This window comes from Perognathus longimembris, chromosome 22 (assembly GCF_023159225.1).
Source record: "Perognathus longimembris pacificus isolate PPM17 chromosome 22, ASM2315922v1, whole genome shotgun sequence".
Classification (NCBI taxonomy): Eukaryota; Metazoa; Chordata; class Mammalia; order Rodentia; family Heteromyidae; genus Perognathus; species Perognathus longimembris.
In genome coordinates, this window is record NC_063182.1 from 11,812,189 (window position 1) to 11,835,687 (window position 23,499).

Below are 23,499 nucleotides of genomic sequence, written 5' to 3' on the forward strand. Positions count from 1 at the left end.
TCCAGCACTAAGTTTACATATGTCGTAAACATGCCATCCATTACATTAAGTATCACCCCATACCACATACCACTGCCAAATGAATAGCTTGGACACTCGATCAATATTGACAGCGCATCAAATCTCTTTAGCTTTGTCTTCCATGACTGCCACTATCATTCTCACTCATTTATTTATTCACTTATTCACTCCCTATTTGTTGGCACCTCTGCTATCTCTGACATGAAGAAGAGTTAATAGAAAAGCAGGCAGTCAGGGAATGTGGCCTATCGAACTTGCAGACAGCAGGATAAGCAGACCAGTCCAAATTTGCTTAACAATACTATGGGTGCAGAGGACTACAAAGGAATAATAAGGCCTAAAACTTTAGGACACTAAATCTTTGGTGTCAGAACCTCATAGGAAACAGAAGGAAGACCTACCAATCACAAAGCCATTTTCAAGGATTCTAATTCTATTTAACCCACAGCTAATCTTTGTGAGGAGGAAGACCATGTAAGAAGGCTGAGATAGGCCCTGCCCTCAGGGAGCTTGTGTTCTGCTGTGAGGAAAAACAAAGTGAATTAATAATAATAATGAGTGAGTATTTGAATATTACTGGAAACAATAAAGCCGGGAAGTAGAGCAGGAATCCTGAGAGGAGGAAATCCTAGAGTGACAGAAGAAGCCCATGGCAATCCAAGAGAGAAGCATTCCAATAAACAAAGAACACTGGGAAGATTCTAAGAGGGGACACATTTCATGAACTTGAACATCAATAAGGAAGCTCCTAATGCTGGAACAGAGCATGCAAGAGAGGAGATGAATAAAGGTGCAGAGATCATTGAGACAGGGATAGGCAATGGACCACGTAGGATTTTACTAGCCCCTGTAAAAATTATGACTTCTTGCCCAGGCCCTGAGTTCAAGCTCCAGGACTGGCAAAAATAAAAAAAGAATCTCACTTCTTTAAATGAGATAGGAAGCTATTCAGAGAGTAATTATGTTTCCCAACATAGGTGCTAAAATATATCTCACAAGATTTTACAAGATGACCTTAACACTCTCCTATGAAAAAGGCAGAATGGATAAAGGAAACATAACATATACACAATGGAATACTATCCAGCCTTTATAAAGTAGGACTCTACAATATGTAACAACTTTTATAGGAACCTAGAGGACAAGTAAATAAAATAAACCAAGCAGGCGTAGGTGGACAAATACTATGTAATCACACTTATATATGGAATCTTAAAAGTCAAAGTGGGGGTATGATTCAATGATACTGAACTTGCCTAGCATGCATGAAGCTCTAAATTCAATCCAGGAGGGAGGGAGGGAGCAAGCAAGAGTAGCTGTGGTTACTGGGTCTCCAAGATTTGGCTGATAAAAAGAAAAGAACACAAACATTCAGTTAGTTCAAGAGACCTACAGTAACACGTATGTGTGTGTGTGCATGCGTGTGTCCGTGTGTGTATATGTGTATGTATATGTGCAGGTCCTAGGACTTGAACTGTCGCCAAACTTTATTGCTCAAGGCTAGCTCTCTTCCACTTGAGCCATGACACCACATTTGGCTTGTTGGTACTAATTGGAGATATGAGTTGCCCAGTCTGGCTTCGAATCACTATACTCAGATCTCAGCCTCCCTAGCAGATAGGATTGAAGGTGTCAGCCACCTGTGCCCAGCTTAATAAAACATATTTAGAATTGCTGAGAGGGTAGATTTTAAGTGTTCTTCCCACCCATAAAAAGACAACATGCTATTTAGTTTGACTTAATCATTCTAAAATGTATACTATTTCAAGCCACCATAAAGATATATAATATTTATTTGTCAGTTAAAAAAATCAGCACAGACACTGCGATGCTTAAAAGAGACCCGATTAACATTTAAAGGCAAAATCTAGAAAACAGTAACTGGAGAGCACTGTATGTAACATAAAGGACAAAACATCATGGTTTTCAATTTTACATTTTATTAAAGTACAGAGTTAACAAGCTTTGAGTTTTCTACATAGGAAAAGACTGGTCAAGTTCAGGTGCTTATAGAAAATCTAGAATTCAAAAAAGAAATACGAATTCATAACTGGCTCTGTGGCTAAAGGAGGAAAAACTATTATAACAGTTAGCAAAATCTAACCATATCAGACACCTTTATAAACTTCTAGCAGTAGGTTTACCACACATACTACATCATCAAATTCTAATATAGCAAAATGTAACCATGAAATTTGGCTACAGCTAATTGTTTCTGAAAAAAAAATTAACAAAGTATGCTTATAAAATTTTGGTAGTTTTTCTTGAAAAGTAAAAAAAAATCTTAAATCTTTACTAAAGGAAAACAAAACAATCCGCTTAAATTTCTTATAAATAGCTCTCAAGACATATATTATGTATCTGCTGTAAGCTTTCTTTACCTGAGAGAACTTCCCGGAATCCCTTATCCCACAGGACCGTTGGGAAGACTTCTTCCATCATTCTACTCACACCAACACAATCCAATTTCTAGGGAAGTGGGTTGGGATATATGCATTATATATGCATTATGCTTTCCCCAATTAAGTTGTATCTGAAAAGATTTTGCCTTAAAACAAAAACCCAAATTACATCTTTGGTAAAAGTCAAGTGTTTCAAAATATTTCAAAATGAAGGGTTCTGTGAATGAATACAAAGGGGGAGGGGATCTAAGGTCTGTGAGCAACTCTACTTTCTTGTGAAGTCACAGGTCCAAAATTCGGCAACTCCTTATCAGCTGAATACAAAACTCAGTTAACTAGCAAGTTACAGGGAAATCCCACAGAGAGCTCTGCACTGGCCCTGATAGAAGACATTCGGGGTCTCAGTTCAAGGTGAGATCCCCTTCTTGACCATAGGCAAAATCCTCTATCCTTTCCAAGAGGTGTAGAAGATGAGGAGACACCAGAATGAGATACTATTTAGAAAGGCAATAAACGAAGGAAAAGAGCCCAGGAAATTTAAATACAGGCTCAGGAATTCCCTTTTCAGGGTTACGTGAAGCACCAATGGTGGTAAATCGTCTGGCAAACATAAAATACATACATCACTTTAAAAAGGCAGAGGGTAACAGTACGGGAGGCAGGGGAATGAACACTACGCTGAGGTCACTCATCATGAGGCCTCAGAGGAAGTAGAAGTACATGATTCCGGAAGTGGGGACCCCTCTGCAGGGAACAGAACCCCAAAGACCCAATACATCAACCTCTCCTTGTCAAGTCTACCTACTCTATTAAAAAGTTTCAAACACTTCTGGCAAACATATCCTTAGAGGATTTCCCGAGAAACGGTGAGGCTAAAACCAAAGCTAACCATCTATTATTACAAAAGCTTGACCCAGAAAGGGTGTGGTAGGTTTTCTGATGGATTATGATAGAAAATAGTGTCTAGTCTGGAGTCGGTAATGTTTCTAAGCACAACTATGCCCCTTTAGGATTCCCCTATCCCAGGTTTAAGTGTTATACTCATGAAAATGAGGGAAGAACTTCCCACAAACACAGAAAAAACATAACATACACATTTTTTTTTCTTAACTTCAGCTTCCATGGCTTAGGGAGTCTGACCAGCAGCTTTGGGGAATGCACTTTACAATTAGATACAAAGACTTGTGGAAAGCAAAGGTGTGTTATTAAAACACAAAAAAGGAGGGGAGTATGAGTGAGTTAATCATATTAACACTGTTGTCAGTCATCAAAACTCAAGGCAATTGGCACAAATTTTCCAGTTAAAGTTGCAAAAGCACAAAAGGTAGGTTTCTTAAACTTATGAATGCCGACTTATCACCTGAGTAGTGTTTCTTATGATTATAATCACCTTATGTACGTACTCTCAGCTCTCAGAGTAGACCTTGCCAGTGTTGTAGCGTGGAGTGACATGGAGAGCAAGTGTAACTCCTCCTCTTGTGCCTGATATTAGAAGGCACATAGGCCACAGACCAGAATTAAGTAGCTAGAAACCAAGGGTGGGCCGGCTGGCTGAGGAAAGGTAACAACGAGGAAAGGCAACTGTCTCGTTACTATTTCTCTGAACTTCTTTCTGCAGAGGAAAATGTGTGGCTTGGTCAGCTGGGCCTTGACCTGGACCAAGGGCCAGGCCTAAAGTTATCTCAGCTGGATGCCAGACAGCAAATCAGGGTTCTACCGCCCACACCACCCCCTGGGCTCTCCATCTGCTTCTTCTCATGGTGTTTCCTAAAGGTGACCTCAGCCCCCTCAACCTCCCCCCCAATCATTGCCCCAGGCCCCCCCAGGCCAGAGGGTAGCACACAGAGCCCCCATGTTCTGAATCTTGAGGAACTCACTCCCCGCCCGCTGCTTTCACCAGGGCTTCTCAGGGTTGGCAGGAGGCTACTCCTTTGAACTGTTGAGTACACAATTTTCCTTTGAACTTCTGGTCTATAAAAAGAACTTCGGTAAAGTGGACAAACAAAGCTTTCTTATGTGCACATGTAATCATACACACCTTTTTACAGAGTGAATCTCAAATACTGGCAAATAAGGCAAATTCCCAAAGGAATTTCCCCCAATTTCATTCCCTCTCACCTTTGGTATTCTTGGCAAGGAGAGCAAAGAAGTAGGAGGGAAGAATTTAACTAATTTTCCTCACCAGCATTTTTTGGCACATAGAAGCTAGGCTTAGGTGTGGCCCCATTCTGCCCAATGTGTACAGAAGAACACAGGAAAAATATCTGAGCCTGCCTCATCGCTCAGAAAGAATGTTTCCACCCTATACGTAACAGTAACATAAATGTCTCCAATCAACTTCCCATAGAACAAATCTCCTGCCTCACTGAAAGCATCAATACTAAAGATACATATCTTGTCTGTAGATGTGTATGGCTTAATTAAATGCCTTTGATCAGCTACCTTTTCTTCTAAGTATGCGTGGTCATGTCCACAGCCTGACTGACAGTGTATCTGACCAGTCCTATTGAGGAGCAGCCCCGGGATACGCCTCTCCACTCATCTACTCCAAGGAAAGCATGAGGACATCAATGCTAATATTGCAAGGTATTCTGCTCATTCAATTCCAACCAAGGCCTTGAGGTGGAAGAGAAAATGAGAGGCTGACCTTAACACCTGAAAAGAAGGTAGCAGGCTTCTGCCAAGGAGTAACTTCTTTTTCTTAAGGTCCTTCAAGTGTTATTAATAGCACAAACAAGCAAGAAGATAGCCCTCCACTGCTGAGGCAAAGATACCATGAGTATTGTTCCACAAGTGGGAACAACAGCATGAATAAGCACTTTGCTTATTGCAGTAATGGTGATCATGTAGTGATGATATGGTGAGAACCCCAAGAGAGTTGATGGTAAATTGTGCTTTTCGCATTATTTCAAAAAATGCTGAAACCCAAAAGGATGAGGGGACTTCTGGGTCCAATGAAGCAAGGAGTAAGGCTGTGATTCCCAGCATCACAACCGTAAACAGAAATGCTGGTGGGGGTGGGGGAGGGATACACACACAGGAAGTGGCACTGAGGGTGGATTTGAAGGCAGGTGCTTCCTCTTGTACCCTATAAATACCAGGAAGCTGTGGGCTGGGGTCCTCTGGAGACCAGGCTCCAGGAGGCAGAATAGAATAAAGGGGCAAGGGGGCCTGGATTCTCTCAGGGGATGCATATATTTTAATAATAAGGGTAAAAGTAATACAGTAATTTTTATCCCTAGGAAGACATGTTGTGTTCTAAGCTCTGTTTGGTATAAAACATATCCATGGAAAATACTAGTACAACTACTGCCTAATAACTAGGGAAAAGACATAAGAATGCATATACTACCCATAAATTTGAAATTTTCAAGTTCTTTAGGTCGTTTCATTTTGAATGCCAGAAAAATTAATCAAATTAATGAATCTCTTGTTTGAAAAAAAGTGAATCCAGAGACATTTCTTTTTCTGTTGTTTGTTTCCTGAAACCTTTTCAGACCCACTTTAGACAGCCAGGGAATTTCAGCTTCTCATCGGGCACCAGCTGGTGCTCAAACCCTAGTTACATTTGGTCACAGGACAGGGCTGTAGAGTGCAAGCCCACTGAACCACAGGCCTGCTGATGTCCTCACACAGAGAACTGGCGTGAAGGACAGCAGAGGGGAGCCACCAGTGTCCACAGGTACAGCAGAACACACATCCAGCAGGAGGCCATCTTGACCCAGAAGATGGACCAGCTCCCACTGAAGAAGGTCTCAATGCTGGCACTTTCATAGCTGTTGGAAACAAGACACACAACTGTGGTCAGAGCAGGAGGAGAAGGTAGAATGGGGGAACGTTCTCTCTGCCACCAATTGCCTCCCGGTCTCCTGCTCCTGCGCTCCTCCTTTCTTCTCTTTTCAACAACTCAATGGGGAGATAATTCATACTCTTCAAAAATGCAACTTGATGGCTTTTTAATATATGAATGGACTTGTGCAACCATCACCATCAATTTTAGAGTACTCTAATCTCCCCAGTCCTCTTGCATCCCTTGGCTGCCCTCCCATCCCCACCCCCACACTCTGCACTCATTAACCTACTTCCTGTCTGTGTGGATCTGCCTTTGTAGCAGGTTCATATGCATCCAATCGTGTGGCCTCTTATGACTGGCTTTTCTACTCAGCATTGTTTCCAAGTCTCTTCTATGTTGCCGGCAGAGTATCCCTTAACTGAAATGCTAGGGATAAGATGTAGTCCAGATTTTGACGTTTTTCTCATTTTAGAATATTTACATAGATGTTAAGAGCCAAGCAAGTCTAAAATCTGAAGTGCTCCGAAATTAGGAAAATTTTTGACTGCCATGTCAAGATTTCAGAGCAGTTTATATTTCCTTTATTCCATCTTATTGCTAAATATTATTTCATTGTGTAAGTATAGCATACCTCAGTTAGCCATTTATCAGCTGAAGAACATTTTTGGCTGTTAAGACTTATGCTGCCATAAGCATTTGCATACAATTTTTCTATGGACATATTTTTCTTTCTGTCTTGGGTATGTACTGGGACATACTGCAACCCTATGTTTAAATATTTAAGAGACTGCCAAACTTTTCCAAAATGGCATTCCTACCAGCAAAGTAAGAGAGTTCCAATTTCTATACATTTTTTACTGTCTGCTTTTAGAGTTACAGCTCCCTCCATCCTTTCTTATGAGCCAAAATTGCCTAGGAATTCTCGTCCTTCAGGAAGATGTAACATCTGCATTCCACACTGACACACTGCAATCAATTTGGATCCTACTCTGTCCCCCCGCTGGATTATCAACACTGTGTGGCACACAGAAGCCACCTACTGAATAAAAGCAATCCAATGAGCAGAACAATTGATGCTAAATTATTAATCTAACAACTGTGAAATAACTGAAACTTAGGATCTATACCAAAGTATGAACTTCCACAGAGAGATAAGGAAAGTCAGATTAACTATATACTTAAAACATGGGGAGGGGGGAAAATATACAACATCTGTAGTAGAAACAAAAAGGAATTTTTGCTCTTTCCCAAAAAAGGAGGGACTTTTTTCTTCAAATTTTCAGACTGCCATATGTAGTTAAGCTTTCCTTACCTATTTTATTTTGTTCCTAGGGTCTTTTTGTTTCTGGGTGTTTTATTTTATTCTGGGATTCAACACAGGGGATAGATCTTGAGTTCTTCACAACCAAGAATATGCTCTGCCACTGAGCTATACCACCAGCAATCGTCTGCTTTTTTAAAGCTGCAGTGAGCATCATTAATATTCAGGGTATGAAGGATGTCAATCCAGTGGTAAGAACTCTGAACTGTTTGTGAAGAAGGCTGCACATACAGTAAGGCCTGGAGAAGCGCTTAGCTGACTCTTAGGAAGATGGGCACAGTGGCTTGACTGTAATCCAAGCTATTCTGGCGGTAGAGTGTAGAAGAACTCTAGTTTGAGTTCAGCCAGAGGAATAAAGTTCACAAGATTCAGTTTCAAGTAATGAAAGCTGAGCACGGTGGTGAATGCCTGTCATTCCATCTACACAGAAATGTAAATGGGAGGATCGTGGCCCAGGTCACCTATTTGAAAACTAAAGCAAAAAGGGATGGGGACATGGCTCAAGGGGTAGAGCACCTGCCTAGCCAGTCAAGGTCCTAAGTTCAAGCCTCAGTATTGCAACAAGAGCAACAAAAAAAACTCCTGATTCCCCTTCCCAAACAGCACCTAATTTAATTCTTAAAATAATTAAATAGGCTACTCACTGGAACCAGTTGGTAACGGTCATCATTACATAGAGGGAAGCCAACAAGAACACGAAGTGGAAATAGGCATAGCTGTAGACAGTGCCTTTCTTCTCATCATAAATGACCCGAGGTCCCTCTTTCACATTCTGCTGCTCTTCAGTTTCTGCAAATCCAAGGAAAGCCAAGTGCAATGAGTGAACACACACACCTTTCCATTTTAACAATGACACACTTACCCACTGCAGTCCCAGGAGCTGCAGAGTAGACATCTATACCCTTGGGCAACCTCTATCTGTGTCCTGAGCACAAGACTGCTATGCCACCCCAGGACTCCTTAACCAGATGAATTACCAAGCACATTCATTTTAGCAGAGCAGAAGAAAGCAAGCCCTTAAGAACATAAGCACATTAGAAGCTTGGCAGAAGGTGGGAGTTCCCATAGAGTGTTCTCAAGTCCCCAATAGCTCTCTTCCAGGAAGAAAAGTTGAAGGAAAGGGACCTCAAAATGAGCCATTGGGACTACTTGGCCTTTTCTAAACCATTCCGTTAAAAGTATATAGATTTTTCACCGTATAATTTAATTTCAATATGAATACAGAGTGATTTTCCTGCCAGAAACCAACAAACCCAGCCACCTCTTGAAGAAGAATGTGAAAAGAATATAAAAAATAAGCCAGATTTAGAATGCCCCTTCCAGTCAAACTATTTATGTGTCAGAATTGCAACTGCCTACAGTGAGAAATACTAGTCTGCAAGGCCATGGAAAGATCTAGAATGAAAGTGCTCCACTTACCTTCTCCATAGGGACCGAAGCAAAAACAACACCGAGCTACCTGTGAGATCAAAGACAACTGAGTTAGATGCCTGGTTTTCTGTTTCCTGTCACCCTACTAGTAGAGTTTTTTGTTTTTTTTTTTTTTTTTTTTTATCGGAATGGAGAGCAATGAAACTGGAGCCCTAACCACAGATCTCCTGTCCCCTCAAAAGGTTTGTCTAAGCATTTGTTCTTTTTCTGGTATGCCGAGTACTAGTGACAGGGCAAGAGGATGTGCCACTCAAGCACCCGTCAAAGGGACGGGCACTCACTCCAGCTACTGTGATTGCTGGGAGCGGAGCCTCCAGGTGCAGGCTCCTTTAGGCCTCTTCCGCTACAGAGCTGCTCTAATCTACAGCAAGCCCTTCCTGGGCCTCCACTATCACATAATGAAGATGGCAGGTGTAAAAAGGCTCAGGCCTCAGGCTCTTTTTTTTTTTTGGTGGGGGGGGGGGCATTCCTGGGGCTTGGACTCAAGGCCTGAGCACTGTCCCTGGCTTCCTTTTGCTCAAGGCTAGCACTCCACCACTTGAGCCACAGCGCCACTTCTGGCCATTTTCTATATATGTGGTGCTGGGGAATTGAACCCAGGGCTTCATGTATATGAGGCAAGTGCTCTTGCCACTAGGCCATATCCCCAGCCCCTCAGGATCTCTTGGGAGATCACTATGCCTAATACAACCCCTGGGATTAGTGAGGCTTTGGTCAGCCTGAACCGCCCTTTCTGTTCACCCTCTCTGCCTTATCTTCCTCCTTCCACGGATATGCATCCTTCCTGATGCACTCTGCCTCAATTTCTACTTCTGCAAGATTCAACCTAAAATGCACAGTGGCAAGTACAAGGACCTGCTTTCTTCACACTTCCTTTTAGTACACTGCTTACCAGGCTGCTTCGAGGCTGGAATTAGTATCCAGTTCGCAATCCGAAAAATTGAGATCTCATGGGGTTAAAAAGCTCACCTGCAGTTCCCAAATCAGCCCAGTGACAGAGCGGGGACACCATATAGAATGGAGACCCTGAAGCCCATGACTCATGGTGAGTGACGTGACAACAGCAGGGAGGCAGGGAGTGCGGCAGAGTTTGGAAGCGCAGGCCTCCCACGTTTCCTAGACAGTCAGGCTGCTGGACTGGCTGCGGGCATGGCTGGATGGGACTGCTCGCCTCTGAAACATCTTTAGTGCCTTTTAAATTTCCTATCTTCTTTTTTACTTATTCAAAACAATACACTTAATGAAAAGAAATGAAGTTGTGAAAAACAACTACATGATTACATAAAGACTGATAGTCCAAGAAGCACTGGGTTCTTACTACTTAATAGTAGAAGATATTTGAATTACAAAAAAATGGAGCCAAGGCAGAGGATGTGGGATCCTGAGCCTTTGTTCCATTTGTGCCATTCAAGGCAAAGCCCTGGTTTCCTTCCTGCACAGCAAGGAAACTTGATTTAATAGAGGCATCGGCCTTGACAAAGTCTGGATCATGTGATGTGAATCAAGTGGGCTGAGGCCTTAGTTCTAAAACTTGAATTGCCACAAGAAAATATCAGCTCCCTCTTTTAAAGGAGTATCCTGTGAAATGTAAGAGCAGGAGAGCAAACCACTTGCTCAGAGGGAAACACTGGGTTTCCCTTCCAAATGAGAACAATATCCTCTCTTAAATCTAACCTACAGACTAGCTGTTCTTTGAGCTTGAACTCTGTATACAACAGAGACATTGAAACCATAATGGCCCAACCTCAGCAGGTGGCCATCTAGTCAGTGGGGAGAACAAACGCCTGCCTTCTAGAGCCCATTCTCTTCTGTATACAGGCCAGTGACCTATTCAAACCCATCCTTTAAGGGACTGAGTAAGCTGGTGAATGATGCTGGCAGAGACAAACCTTAATAATGGCCCACTATATCTGGGTCAGGTGCAGGAAAGACCATCCCCAGACATCCAGCTGCAGAATAAAGTCTGTCCTTTATCTGGACAGACACCAGGGTTCTTCCATCAGACAAAGCCATTAGAGTATAGCCAGTGGCTGGATGCCAGGCAAAGACTACAGCAAAGACCAGAGGATAGCAGTTGAGCCCCTGGGCGTCATGGTCAAGAACAGACTCTGGGGGCACACACACCCTGGCAAAAGGAAGCTGCAAGTATAAATCACGTGTCATTTTCAGTTGTCTCCTCTGTGCAGTGGATATTACAGCAACCATGATTCCATGAGGATTAAATGAAACCGCACATGTAATGCTGAGAATATACAATGCCTGGCACCTGGCTAGTGCTATACATGATAGTCTTCATGAGGATCCCTCAGACCTTGCCATTCTTGGGGTTGACTCTTTTTTCTAACTGCCTTCACCTGACTAGATCCTTCTGACTATGGTGTGTATCCATCAAGAACCGCAGAAAAAGACTTCTGTACAAAAAGAATATAACAGATACCCTGTCAACCGTAGGCAGCTGTGGACTACTCTGACTGCTTTGGACATTTGGGTAAATGGCTCACCAAGGTGCTTCTTGTTCTTAATGGCATGTGTGCCTGATGGAATTGATAGGAGTTAAGGGAGTCAGCAGCATCTGCACAGAGCACACACAGTGCCTTCCTCTTTCTGTCTCTCATCCTTCAGAACTGCTATTACAAAACATCCTAGACATGCTGCAGATGGAGGGCAAACCAAAAACTCTACTCATACTTTATGTCAGCCGAAGACAAGACCACGGTGGAGCCTGACAAGGTTACCTGAACTCTGGTTGGTGGAGGACGGGCAACAGGAGGCAATGACAGAGAGCAACGTTGTTGGAGGAAAGTCAAGAATTAGTTCATTCATTTTAACCCCACAATGTGTATGTGGAGCAATATTTCTTTTTCTATACAAAACACATATTCTTTTTCAAGCAAAAAGAACAGGATCATGGAGTGCCTATCAATAAATAAAGACAAATATAAAAAGGCTTCTCCTCTGAGAAGTGAGTTCTGTGTTGAAGAAGGACAGGAAAAGGAAATCAACTTACTTCCAGTTCGGGAGCTGCATATCGGCCCTGCAGAGCATCAGAGCTTGATCGTGTTGTTGACGTCAAGCTAAGAAACAAACAAAAAGTCAGCAGGGCACAGTCATATTTTATGTCACTTGGAACAAAGGAGAGAACTGGCTGGCCATGGCCCAGTGACCGGCTCACTGCACCTCTAGTCCAGGTCCTTACATGAAAACACATTGCCCTCCTTGTCCTTACCTGTGGATTAACAAACCTCAGATAAAAATCACCGAAGGGTACAGGGTGATTCTGTACCAAAGAGGTGCAGATACTTTTTCCTTGTCCCATTTTCTCTAAACAATGCAGTATAGCAACTATTTACATAGTACTCATATTGTGTCAGGTATATAAATCATCTGGAGACGATTTCAAGTATACATAATTTAAAGTATATATAATCATTTTATAAGGGACTGGAGTATCTGCAGATTTTGGAATATGAGGAGGATCCTCAATGGACATGAGGGCAACTGAAATTTCTTAGTTGCTTACTTTATTCCTACTGCCTGGCCAATTTGATAGCTTGTAACTTTTTCTGTGGATTACATTAAATCATCCTATGCAAAGACAAGTTTTCATTTAGAGAAAAGTGTGTCTTGGTCCTCTGTATTGGTTTTCACTATTGGCTTTTATAAATACCCACTCAAAAGCCAGGATAACTTTCTGATTTCATTTTTATCTTTCCCTCCCTTTCGCGCTTCTCAGAGAAGATTAAAAATAATGAAAAGAGTGGAGTGCAGGCACTTAGAACCTCCTCCTCAGTGTGTCCTGGGCTACATAGTAAGACTCTGTCCCCCGCAAACCAAAACTACATAGAAAACAACAAAAACAAAAGCATGAAGGCAAAAGTCTAAATCATTTCTGTGTTAGTCAGCAGATGGCAGAACAAAGTTTTCCAGTTAGAAATTTAACAGAGTAGCAGCCAGTGTGTCAAAAACTTCTTCCCAATGGTCAGAACTTGAACAAATAATGTTGAGCGAGACAAGCCTAGAACACAGAGAACAAAGGGGCATGATCTCCTTGATATATGACTGTTAGGGTGGGGAGGGGAGGCAGTAGAGACCAGGTCTGCGAAACAAAAAACTTCTTGTCAAATGGTATTTCCCACAGGTTTGGGTCAGCGACCTTACATTATGTAACTAAAACCAAACAACTACTAAACATAAAAAGGTCTAAAATAGACCTCTCAGTGGATCACAATAGCTCAAAAGCTATGTATGTATGATCATATAAGACAAGGATAAGTAAACTCTATTGTTGACGTTATATTTAAAGATCTAGGTGAATTTCCTTTGGCGTAAACCACGTGGCTACTGTATATGTTTTTGGTACACTGGGTATTGTATATATGCCTACCTGATCTAGGGAAAGGAAAGAAAAACAGGGAGTAAGATATCACAAGAAATGTACTCACTGCCCTATTATGTAACTGTAGCCCTTTTGCACAACACCTTGTCAACAAAATTTAATTAATAAAAAAAAAAGTCGGGGCTGGGGATATAGCCTAGTGGCAAGAGTGCCTGCCTCGGATACACGAGGCCCTAGGTTCGATTCCCCAGCACCACATATACAGAAAAAACGGCCAGAAGCGGTGCTGTGGCTCACGTGGCAGAGTGCTAGCCTTGAGCGGGAAGAAGCCAGGGACAGTGCTCAGGCCCTGAGTCCAAGGCCCAGGACTGGCCAAAAAAAGTCAAAAAAAAACCACAACCACTTCTTCCCAAGCAAGGTGCCAGTGTCTCATGCCTATAATCCTAGCTACACAGGAGGCTGAGATCTCAGGATCTTGGTTCAAAGTCAGTGCAGGCAATAAGGTCCATGAGACTCTTATCTCCAACCAACCATCAGACAGCCAGAAGTGGCACGGCACTGTGGCTCCACCGTAGAGCACTAGCTTTGAGCTGAAGAGCTCAGAGACAGCGACCAGCTGGAGTTCAAGCCCCATAACCACCATCAACAATAGCAAACAACACAAAACTTCTTCCCACCAATTTCCCCACCTTAAAAAAAAGAAAGGGGCTGGGGATATGGCCTAGTGGCAAGAGTGCTTGTACATGAGGCCCTGGGTTCAATTCCCCAGCACCACATATACAGAAAACGGCCAGAAGTGGCGCTGTGGTTCAAGTGGCAGAGTGCTAGCCTTGAGCAAAAAAGAAGCCAGGGATGGGCTGGGGATATGGCCTAGTGGCAAGAGTGCCTGCCTCATATACATGAGGCCCTGGGTTCGATTCCCCAGCACCACATATACAGAAAATGGCCAGAAGTGGTGCTGTGGCTCAAGTGGCAGGGTGCTAGCCTTGAGCAAAAAGAAGCCAGGGACAGTGCTCAGGCCACCCCAGGACTGGCCAAAAAAAAAAAAAAAAAAAAAAAAAGAAAATGTTACAAAATTTGGCTTGCAAGGTAAAAAAAAAAAAAAAAATTCCCTAAAATAAAAAAAAAACAGGAAGACATTTTAAACAAACAGAAACATAAATAACAGTATTCCAGCTAACCTTATAGGTTCATTTGATATTTACTAAAGGCTTCCTCTGTGCTCTAGGCCCTGATCTGAGTGGTGGGAACACACTTGCAGTTTCCAGTCTACTCCTGAGAAGGGCAATGAGCATTATTGCTAATCTGCTAGTGGAGAGACAAGAATTAGGAGTCATTTCCACATTTTAAACCTCATAAGGCAGCCTGGCCTTTTCTGCCCATTCTCATCCTCTTTCCCAATGACAGCAGAGATCAAAAAGCTGCACAGAAACAATAAAAAGCCTTATTTGCAAAGGAACCTTCTGGGATCGACGCACTGTTTTGCAGCTTACTCAAATCCAATGAGCATCACTTTCACATCTGTTTTGAGCAGATGCGTGCTGGTCAGGGTCCATTCCTCCTCCTTCCTGACTGGGAGCCCAGGCCCAGGGAGGTGGACTGTGCAAGGAACGCACACATCTGCTTTTAGGAAGGCCCTTTATTTTGTGCAGATGAATTATATTTCATTGTAGTATAAAGTTTCCATTGGGGAGGATGTAACTTCTAATTTCAGGATAAGATAAGCATCTGAAAGCTTCATATGGAAAAACATGAATATTCTTTCAAAGCCTTATAATAAAAACTCCATTTGATAAATTATTTGGAATAAGACATGGTTGTGGCAGTCCTAGGGCTTGAACTAAAGGCCTAGATGTTGACACTTTAGCCTTTTCTGTTCAAGGCTGGTATTCTATCACTTGAATCATACCTCCACTCTTGATTTTTTTCTTCTTTTCTGTTGGTGGTAAATTTGAGATCAAAGCCTCATGGACTTTCCTTCCCAGACTAGCTGTGAAACATAATCCTCAGATCTAGGTCTCCTAAGCAGCTAGAATTAGAGGCATGAGCTGAACCTAGCATTTTGGCTACTGCATTTTTACCATTGGAGCACATTTTTATTCTAAAAACATTATATCCAGTTCAGCATTAGTGGCATGTAACCTCTACAAGTAGATGTTATCATTATACAAAGCCTTTATTTAGTCACAGTTTCCCTATGAAACACTCTTCTTGATGGTATCAAGAAAATCCTATCCAGGCCCTAGGGGCTCATCAGTGATCCTAGCTACTCAGGAGGCTAACATTTGAGGATTCCAGTTCACAGCACAAGGATGGGGGTGGGGGGGAGGGAGGGAGGGAGGGAAAGGTGGGTCAGACCTAGTTTGAAAGCTTTTAGGCCAAAAGAAAAAAATCTTACTGTTGACCTTCAGGCTAAGACCAAGACCCACCTGGTTGACCCTGCACAAAATAGCTATAAAAAGCAATTCCCAGGTTATCTTAAAGGTCTCTTTCAGGGCTAAAGTATATGTAACTCTAGCCAGCCCTTCCTGCAGGGGAGCAGAACACCAGCATTTGGTTGAGGCTTCATCATACAGACAATATCTAATGCACCACAGGCAAGTACTCTGTCTGGGCTCCACGTTCCAAAGCCTCAGTGCCTTACTACCTGGAGACATTTCCCAAAATATGCTCCCCTCGTTCTCATTCCTCTAGACCCCACTGTGATATTAAACCTCCTCCACAGTGCAGAGAGAGGCTCAACGCAGAGGCTCCTCAGCCCTTCAGCTTGAGGTGATTCTAGAGCTGGTCAAAGTCTCCCATGTCACAAAAACCTCAAAGAACACATACAAACTTTTCTAATGGAGAGCACTGATCCTGCCCTTCTTGACTAATTTACAGGGCAGATCCTGGACACATCCCATGAGCACTCCTAGATTTTGCATGATGAAGTTCAATCACGTTCACATAGCACTATGGAATCAGTACTTCATGGCTACCAAAGGAGACTGGAATCATGTATGTGCTGGAGAAGTCATTTCACACTTAAGACACTAATGAATAGTTTTCATTAGCAGGTTAGTCAGTGGCAGGATTCCTGAAATAAAGCCACAATCTACCTTCTATCCCTCCTTCCCTATGGTCCTTCTTTCTTTTCCTCCCTCCCTCCCTCCCTCCCTCCCTCCCTCCCTCCCTCCCTCCCTCCCTCCCTCCCTCCCTCCCTCCCTCCCTCCCTCCCTCCCTCCCTCCCTCCCTCCCTCCCTCCCTCCCTCCCTCCCTCCCTCCCTCCCTCCCTCCCTCCCTTCCCTTTCCTGCTTACTTTTTCTTCTAGGGATTAAACCCAAGAACTCAACCTTACTAGGCAAGCGTTCTGCCATCTGAACCACAATACCAGCTCTTTTTGTTTTAGTTTGCAGCTAGGGCCTTGCACTAACTTTGCCCAGACTGGCATAAAGCTGGGAACCTCTTACCTCCACCTACTAAGCAGTTGGAATTATAGGCATGTACCATAACACTCACCCTGTCTTCCTTTTTCAATAGACATAGCAAGACCAGAACATACCAAAAGAATAAATATCCCTCCTCAATTTGTTTTCTTATTTTAAGCCAACTATGTATCTTGTGCTTACAGAAGGGTATCACTCGAAGTTGTGTGTGTGTGTGTGTGTGTGTGTGTGTGTGTGTGTGTGTGTATTTGGAGGAGTCTTCAATATCTCTCTTCAGAAACTCAAGAAAAAGAGATTCAAGGGAGGGTTTTCTGAAACTGAAGTTGAAAGCTACAGGAACTATATAGCTTGTTTGTACAAAAATGAGTGATCTTGGTCAACCCTAGGTCAGCCTCAGGGCTGGAGCTTGAAGCCAAAAGAGTAACAAACTCAATCAAATCCAGAGACCAAGGAGAAAGTTAAGAAACAACTGGTGGAGGCCAGGGCTTGTCACAGCAAGGATGCAGGCCTAACAGGCTGGGGGAGTGACCTACAGAAAGAGCCATCTTTCAAGCAGGCCAAGGTGAGCGCTTACCTGAGGCCTGGGCTGTGGCTCTTCCACAGCAATAACTCAGGCCAAAGAAGGGGCTGATGAAAAGCTGGATATGAGCAAGAAGCCAAAAAGTAAATTCTGGCTTAGTTCTTTCAGGTGAAACAATGCAAAATAAAATATATCCCCAGTGAAGAGTCCAACAGCAAGCCTTAGGATACAAAGAACCTCTAAATAGTTTAGCTCTGTGGGTAGGACAGGAAACCTTCAGAGAGGTAAGAGGTACTCAGGGGGCTGAGCCTTCTGTAACCTTACAGAAAGTCACACACACACACACACACACACGCACGCACGCATGCACGCACGCACTCAACATTGGTGATTATTTCTTTACTCTGCATACTACTCATGGACTTCTGGCCTCCTACAATTTCTATCAAGAATTCGAAATATTCCTGTAATCATACTCACATGAGTTTCTGCCCCAGCAATTTGGTCTCTTTTTTATAACATTATCCAACCTCTCATTCTTCTTAAGACAGGGGAAAAAAACAAAAAACAAACTCTAGGAAGTCAAGATCTGAAAAGCCCCTCATTGAGCTAAGGGTTTCCTTTCATCAGTGCCTCACTATGTCTAAACCCAGTTCCCTGTGATCTTGAAGCTAGTTTATTTATAATGTTCTCCAAGCTGACTTCTCATAGGGCTGCAGTGGGTAATGACAGCAAACATTAATCACCAGGCCTCTATGTGGAACTTCACTAACTCCTGCAGGAAAGAGAACTGCCTATCCTCTCCATAGTGTGTACGTTCCTGAGTGTTATAGAAATACATGACAGAAGTGGCTGGTTATTCTGCATCTTCGCTTTGGGTGAACTCCTTTTTCCCATCTTCTCATTCCATGGGCCAGTACAGTCTTGCAACTTAATTACCAGCCTTCAAAAACAACGCTGGTTGTTTGGAACGTAGACAGATTTTTAAATAGCAGCTATCAGCTTAGAAAACTGACATCTTTGGGGCATATCACATTAGCCTTTGCCAGACTTTACTACGATGCCTTAATTCTGAAACCACAACAACTTATTTACCATCTCTCATTCAAGGGTGGCTTAAAAAAAGTGATTTTTTTCCCCTTAGTACTGGGGATTGTACCCAGGGCTCCGCACCTGCTGGGCAGAGAGGGAGTAGTAGAGGAATGGAAATATGGGGGAAGGGGTGAATCTGTTCAAAGTACACTGTGTACATATATGAAAATAGTGCAATGAGACTGCCTCATATTACAAATGGATGCTGATCCAAAAATAAAATAAATTAAAAAAAATAAAACACAGGACAGAAATGGCTACCACAGCCTCTACTGATGCAACAAGGAAGCTGTCAGTTGATGATGTCACCGACTGAGGACCAGTGCTAGACAATCATTGCATTTACCACCTGGAACACAAACAAGCATTTTTAAAAACTGAGTAATAAATCTAAAGGTGTCTGTTCTTACTGGCCTCTTTTCCTAAGGCTGTAGAGTATAAAAGAAAGCCCCAATGTGCTTGGAAAGACACTATTTATATAAGCTGTCACTTTCAGAATTGTTTGGTTTCAGCAAAGGAAAGATTACAATGTGCCCATGACAACCTGAATTTTTTACACACTGTAACAAACACAACACAAAACTCACAAAGGGAAAAATAATCCATCAGTTGAAAGGTTACTGTCAGAAGGAGGCTTAATTATCAGTGAATGAGTAACTAACCATTTTGATCCTTGCCTTCTCTCTCTCTAGGAATTACTGAAATGTTTCAAAAGTACAGTAGCAGCCTGCACCACACACCTCTGAAAACACAGTCTGCTTGTGTATGTCTCACTGAGAAGCTCTGCCTCACCTATTTGCTGGCACTGTGGGCTTCAGCATTGAAGAAATGGGACATTTCCTGTCTTCCTTCGACTGTGCCAGAACGACTGTTTGCGTAGCGCTCTATCCTCTTCCCACCATCAGCAGAACAAATGCTGTTTACTTTGGGTGAGGAAGTTGCCAGAATATTCTGGCACATACTATCTCTTCCTCACTTTGTGCTCCCTTGCTCTTCAAGAATGCTGCAGCCACTAATATTCAACTGTCTTTTATGGTCATTAGGCAACAGTGCCCCAACAGAGCATGTATTTATTGTATTTGCCCAATATACATACAAGTAAGGTACACGGAGCTCAGAACCAGCCCATTACTTGTGGTTATTTTTCTACTTTCTTGTTTCGCTGCCCATGGCAGCTGAAACCTACTTAAATTCTTTCCCTCTAATTTTAAAGTCTGCAAATTGGCTCCAGGAAGTTCAGAAGACTTACCAAGAATACAAGATGCATGCGATCAGCAGGAAAGTGCCTAGCCCGGTCACCAAGTTTTTATCTCTATACAAGTCTTGACCAAAGTCAGGCACACAGATGGTAGCATTCTTCCCATGTTCATCTAGAACTTGTAAAGAAAATAATCACAATCACATTTGAAAGGATTACTGTTCATTCATAGCAGTGTTCACCTTGAAAAGATTCAGTAAATTGTGGTGTGACTCCTTAGAACACTTATTACTAGAAACTTCTATACTATAGCACCAATCAACTCAGATTAGATTTGTGCTATTTCAAAGCACCACTCTTTCCCATCAAGATACCAGTGAAACAAGACCCCCTGTGTAGTCGAAAAGCTCCTGGATTCCAGAATCTTGCTCTTTATCAGCATAATCTGAATAGTAGTAAAAAAATCAAAACAACACTAAACTAGAATTGGATGGATTCTTTACTGGATTAAGCAGCAACTGAAGAAAGGCATTCAGTGGCGGCTCCCTTGTCCACAGGTATACTGACCAGTCAAGACCACGTCTGTGAGCAGGGCAGCACCCTCCCACCCCCAGCCTCTAACCCAGAGAGGTGATTATATAAATAACATAGCTGTCAGAGCCTCGTTCAGTCTGTAATGTGGTGACCTCCTCAGGCGGTATGAATTTTAGAAAATTGTAGGCTACATATATAAAGATTTCTGTAATATTACCATGAGTGGTAATTTACATTTTGTCTAACACAGTGTCTTTTAATTTTGATCATTCGACCTAGGTCTAATTGCCAACTTGTCCCTAAAATAAGGAACATAAGCATAAAATAGAACAGTCTAGCAACATTCTACAAACATGCTCATTCTGTTTGAAGTCAGACTAAAATTACCAGTATTCTTAGTGGAAATACTAAGTAAAACCATCTATGGTTTAAAAAAAAGAAATTGCCAGGCGCCAGTGGCTCACTCCTGTAATCCTAACTACTCAGGAGAGTGAGATCTGAGGATTGTGGTTCGAAGCCCAGGAAAGTCCATGGGACTCTTATCTCCAATCCACTAATTAGAAAAAGGTGGAAGTGCCACTATGGCTCAAGAGGTAGAATGTGTACCTGAGCGTCTTTGTACTCAAGGGACAGCACACAGGCCCAGAGTTCAAGCTCCAGGACTGTCAAAAATAAAAACAAAAACACTTTATTCTCAGGCCAATGAAAAATAGTCTTAGAAAAGTGAGCAAAGCACAAGTAGCACCCTGGAAATTAAAAATAAATGTTTATTTTCAAGGGACACTTGCTATTTAAAAAAATCTGTAAGCTTAAACTCTACTAAGAACAGAGATTATTACATAAACAATCAAAATAGCAAACCTTGGGGCTCGAGGGGGCACAGCTCAAGTGGTAGAGCACCTGCCTAGCAAGCTCAAGGCCCTAAATTCAAATCTTAGTAATTACAAAAAAAGGGCGAGGAGGCATAAAGAAATTAGATTTATGTAAACTTACCGAATCAGAGTCAAGATGGGGATTTTTGTTTAAAAAAAAATCCAAAATAGACTATACTTATAAGAACTCCAGTGAACTATCTCCAGTAAAATAGGTTAAAAATTCTTTCCAAATAATTATGGCAACCATTGTACAATAGTAGCAGCTCTATGCATACACAGCACCTGCTCTGTGCCAGGCACTGCTCTAAATTTGATTGATGCAAAAAGCTAGAAAGATATTTTCCCTGAATTCTTAAAACCACTCTCTAGACCCAGGCTGTAAACCCAGGCAGTCTGGCTCCAATCCTATGCTCTGTGGTCTCTGTAAGATGAGCAATGTAAGATAACCCACTAGCAAGGAGAGGATCTGATTCAAACCCAGCCTCCTGCCTCCCTGTCCCTTAGGTTCTTTTCATTCCTTTTATTACATCCAGAGAAATAAGCTTCTCAAGGAAGGAAAGTAATAACCAACTTTAAAAGAAGCAAAAAAAGAAAAAAAATCCAAACTTCTCAACAACACCATCTTTTCATGAAAAAAATCTAGATCTTCATGCATTTTTGATTTATTAATCTGTGAAATTTCAACAACTCATTCCTCCATAAATAAAAAAAATTCATTCACCAATACGACCTTCTTCCTGGGGTTGGCTTACCTATTTCTGCGGGTTTGCTGGACAGAGCTGAGAAGGTGAGGTACGTAACATAGCAGCTGATGAGCCCGGACTGCAACAGCCCAGAGTGGGGCTGCCCTGCTAACCAAAACGGAAGACAATGTTACATTCCGGTGGTTAGGAGGCACATGTCTCCAAAACACAGATTCCACGCTTCCCACCAGAATAAAACTCCTTGGTCTTGAACACCTACCTTTAGTAGTGAAAAGAGCTGCCAACTGAATTTCTCAGATAAAGCTAACCTTGAGGAGGCAGATAAATACTGACCTAGATATTACTATTTTAGTGACATCAAGTTCTCCACCCAATACCTTACCAAAACTATAGCTCTACTTAAACGCAACACTCCGTCTCCTCCAGGGACATACGTGCAAGATGGATTAAAAAATAACAAAAACAAAAGAGAGTGGGAGGCATGGCTTAAGTGGTGGAGCACCTGAGCAACAACAAGTGCAAGGATTTAAACCCCAGTACTGTTTAAGAAAGAAAGAAGGGGTGGGAGGGAGGGAGGAAGGAAGGAGGAACAGAGGGGGGGGGGGAACCAGCCAATTTTCTTATCTGTAAATGCACAAACATTGGAGCATACTGTATAAGTACAAGAGCTGGTCCAGCCTAATGCCCTGGGGCTTGGCATTGCAAGAAGAGCTTTAAAGCGGCAACATTTAAATTAAGCTTAGATCATGTAGAGTAATTAATATTTGGTGACACGGGTGAAATTTTTAATTACCTGTTGCCATGAAAGGATTCAGTTCTTCGTATCAATTAAATTTGCTTAAAATTATTTCTTATTAAGTTATAACTATGTTTACTCTTTGTCATGGGAATGAGATTTACTTCCTTAGCAACTAATGCTATTAAATACTTCAAAACAGTATACCTATTCTTTTGTTGTTGTTGTTGTTTTTGTCAGTCCTGAGGCTTGAACTTGGCCTGGGCGCTGTCCCTGAGCTCTTCAGAGCCACAGTGCCACTTCCTATATCTAGTCTTAAAAAGTAGAATTTAATTCAAGGGAGATTCTCATCTAAAGGCCTGTAATTTAAGGGGGGGGGGGGAGTCGTTTTTGGCTTGAATTCAGGGCTTTCCTTGTACTCTGGTTTGGTTTTTTTACTAGTTCTCTACCACTTGAGCCATGCCTCCACTTTCTGCTCTTTGCTGGTTAGTTGGAGGTAAGAGTCTCCTGAATTTGCCTGCTTGGGTTGGCATTGAACCAAGATTCCCAGATCTCAGCCTCCTGAAAATGAAAAGCTAGGATTAAAGGTGTGAGTCAGTCATGGGGCCTGGCTATTTTAGTAATTCTTGGAAACAACAACAACAACAAAATCTGGGCAAATAATCACCTTAGTTTCAGTAACGGATTGGAAATTTTTACTACTGAAAAAGTTTCAGTCTTGCAAAATTAATTTGTTAGTCACCGTCTTGTTTTTCTTTTCTTTTTTTTTTGGTGACAGTCCTGGGGCTTGAACTCAGGGCCTGGGTGCTGTCCTTAAGCTTTAGTGTTCAAGGCTTCCACATTACCACCTTAAGCCACAGCTCCACTTCTGACTTTCTGGTGGCTAATTTGAAAGGATTCTCACATGCTTTCCTGCCAAGACTGGCTTTGAACCCTGATCCTCAGATCTCAGCCTCCTGAGTAGCTAGGATTACAGGCTTGAGCCACTGATCCCCAGTTATTCTCCATTATTTTAAATCACCAGTATTAGAAGGTTTTCCAAGGGGCTATAAATTTGTTGTCCATATTCTTTTCTTTCTACCTAGCCATCTGAATTGCATGTGCACATTAG

At 42.3% G+C, this 23,499-nt stretch overlaps 1 protein-coding gene across 1 annotated transcript in view; it reads right to left on the bottom strand.

The window, feature by feature from the left end:
- Window positions 1–4,251: 4,251 nt before the first annotated feature.
- Window positions 4,252–23,499, bottom strand: part of Serinc5 (serine incorporator 5) — a 92,138-nt gene continuing 72,890 nt past the window's right edge. Inside the window, exons 7-12 of the mRNA XM_048331067.1 lie at window positions 21,701–21,796; window positions 19,591–19,717; window positions 11,976–12,042; window positions 8,957–8,996; window positions 8,182–8,326; window positions 4,252–6,199 (exon numbers count right to left, since the gene is read on the bottom strand). Coding sequence (XP_048187024.1) covers window positions 6,052–6,199; window positions 8,182–8,326; window positions 8,957–8,996; window positions 11,976–12,042; window positions 19,591–19,717; window positions 21,701–21,796 — 623 coding nt within the window. The 3' untranslated portion in view covers window positions 4,252–6,051. The remainder of the gene's footprint in view (window positions 6,200–8,181; window positions 8,327–8,956; window positions 8,997–11,975; window positions 12,043–19,590; window positions 19,718–21,700; window positions 21,797–23,499) is intronic.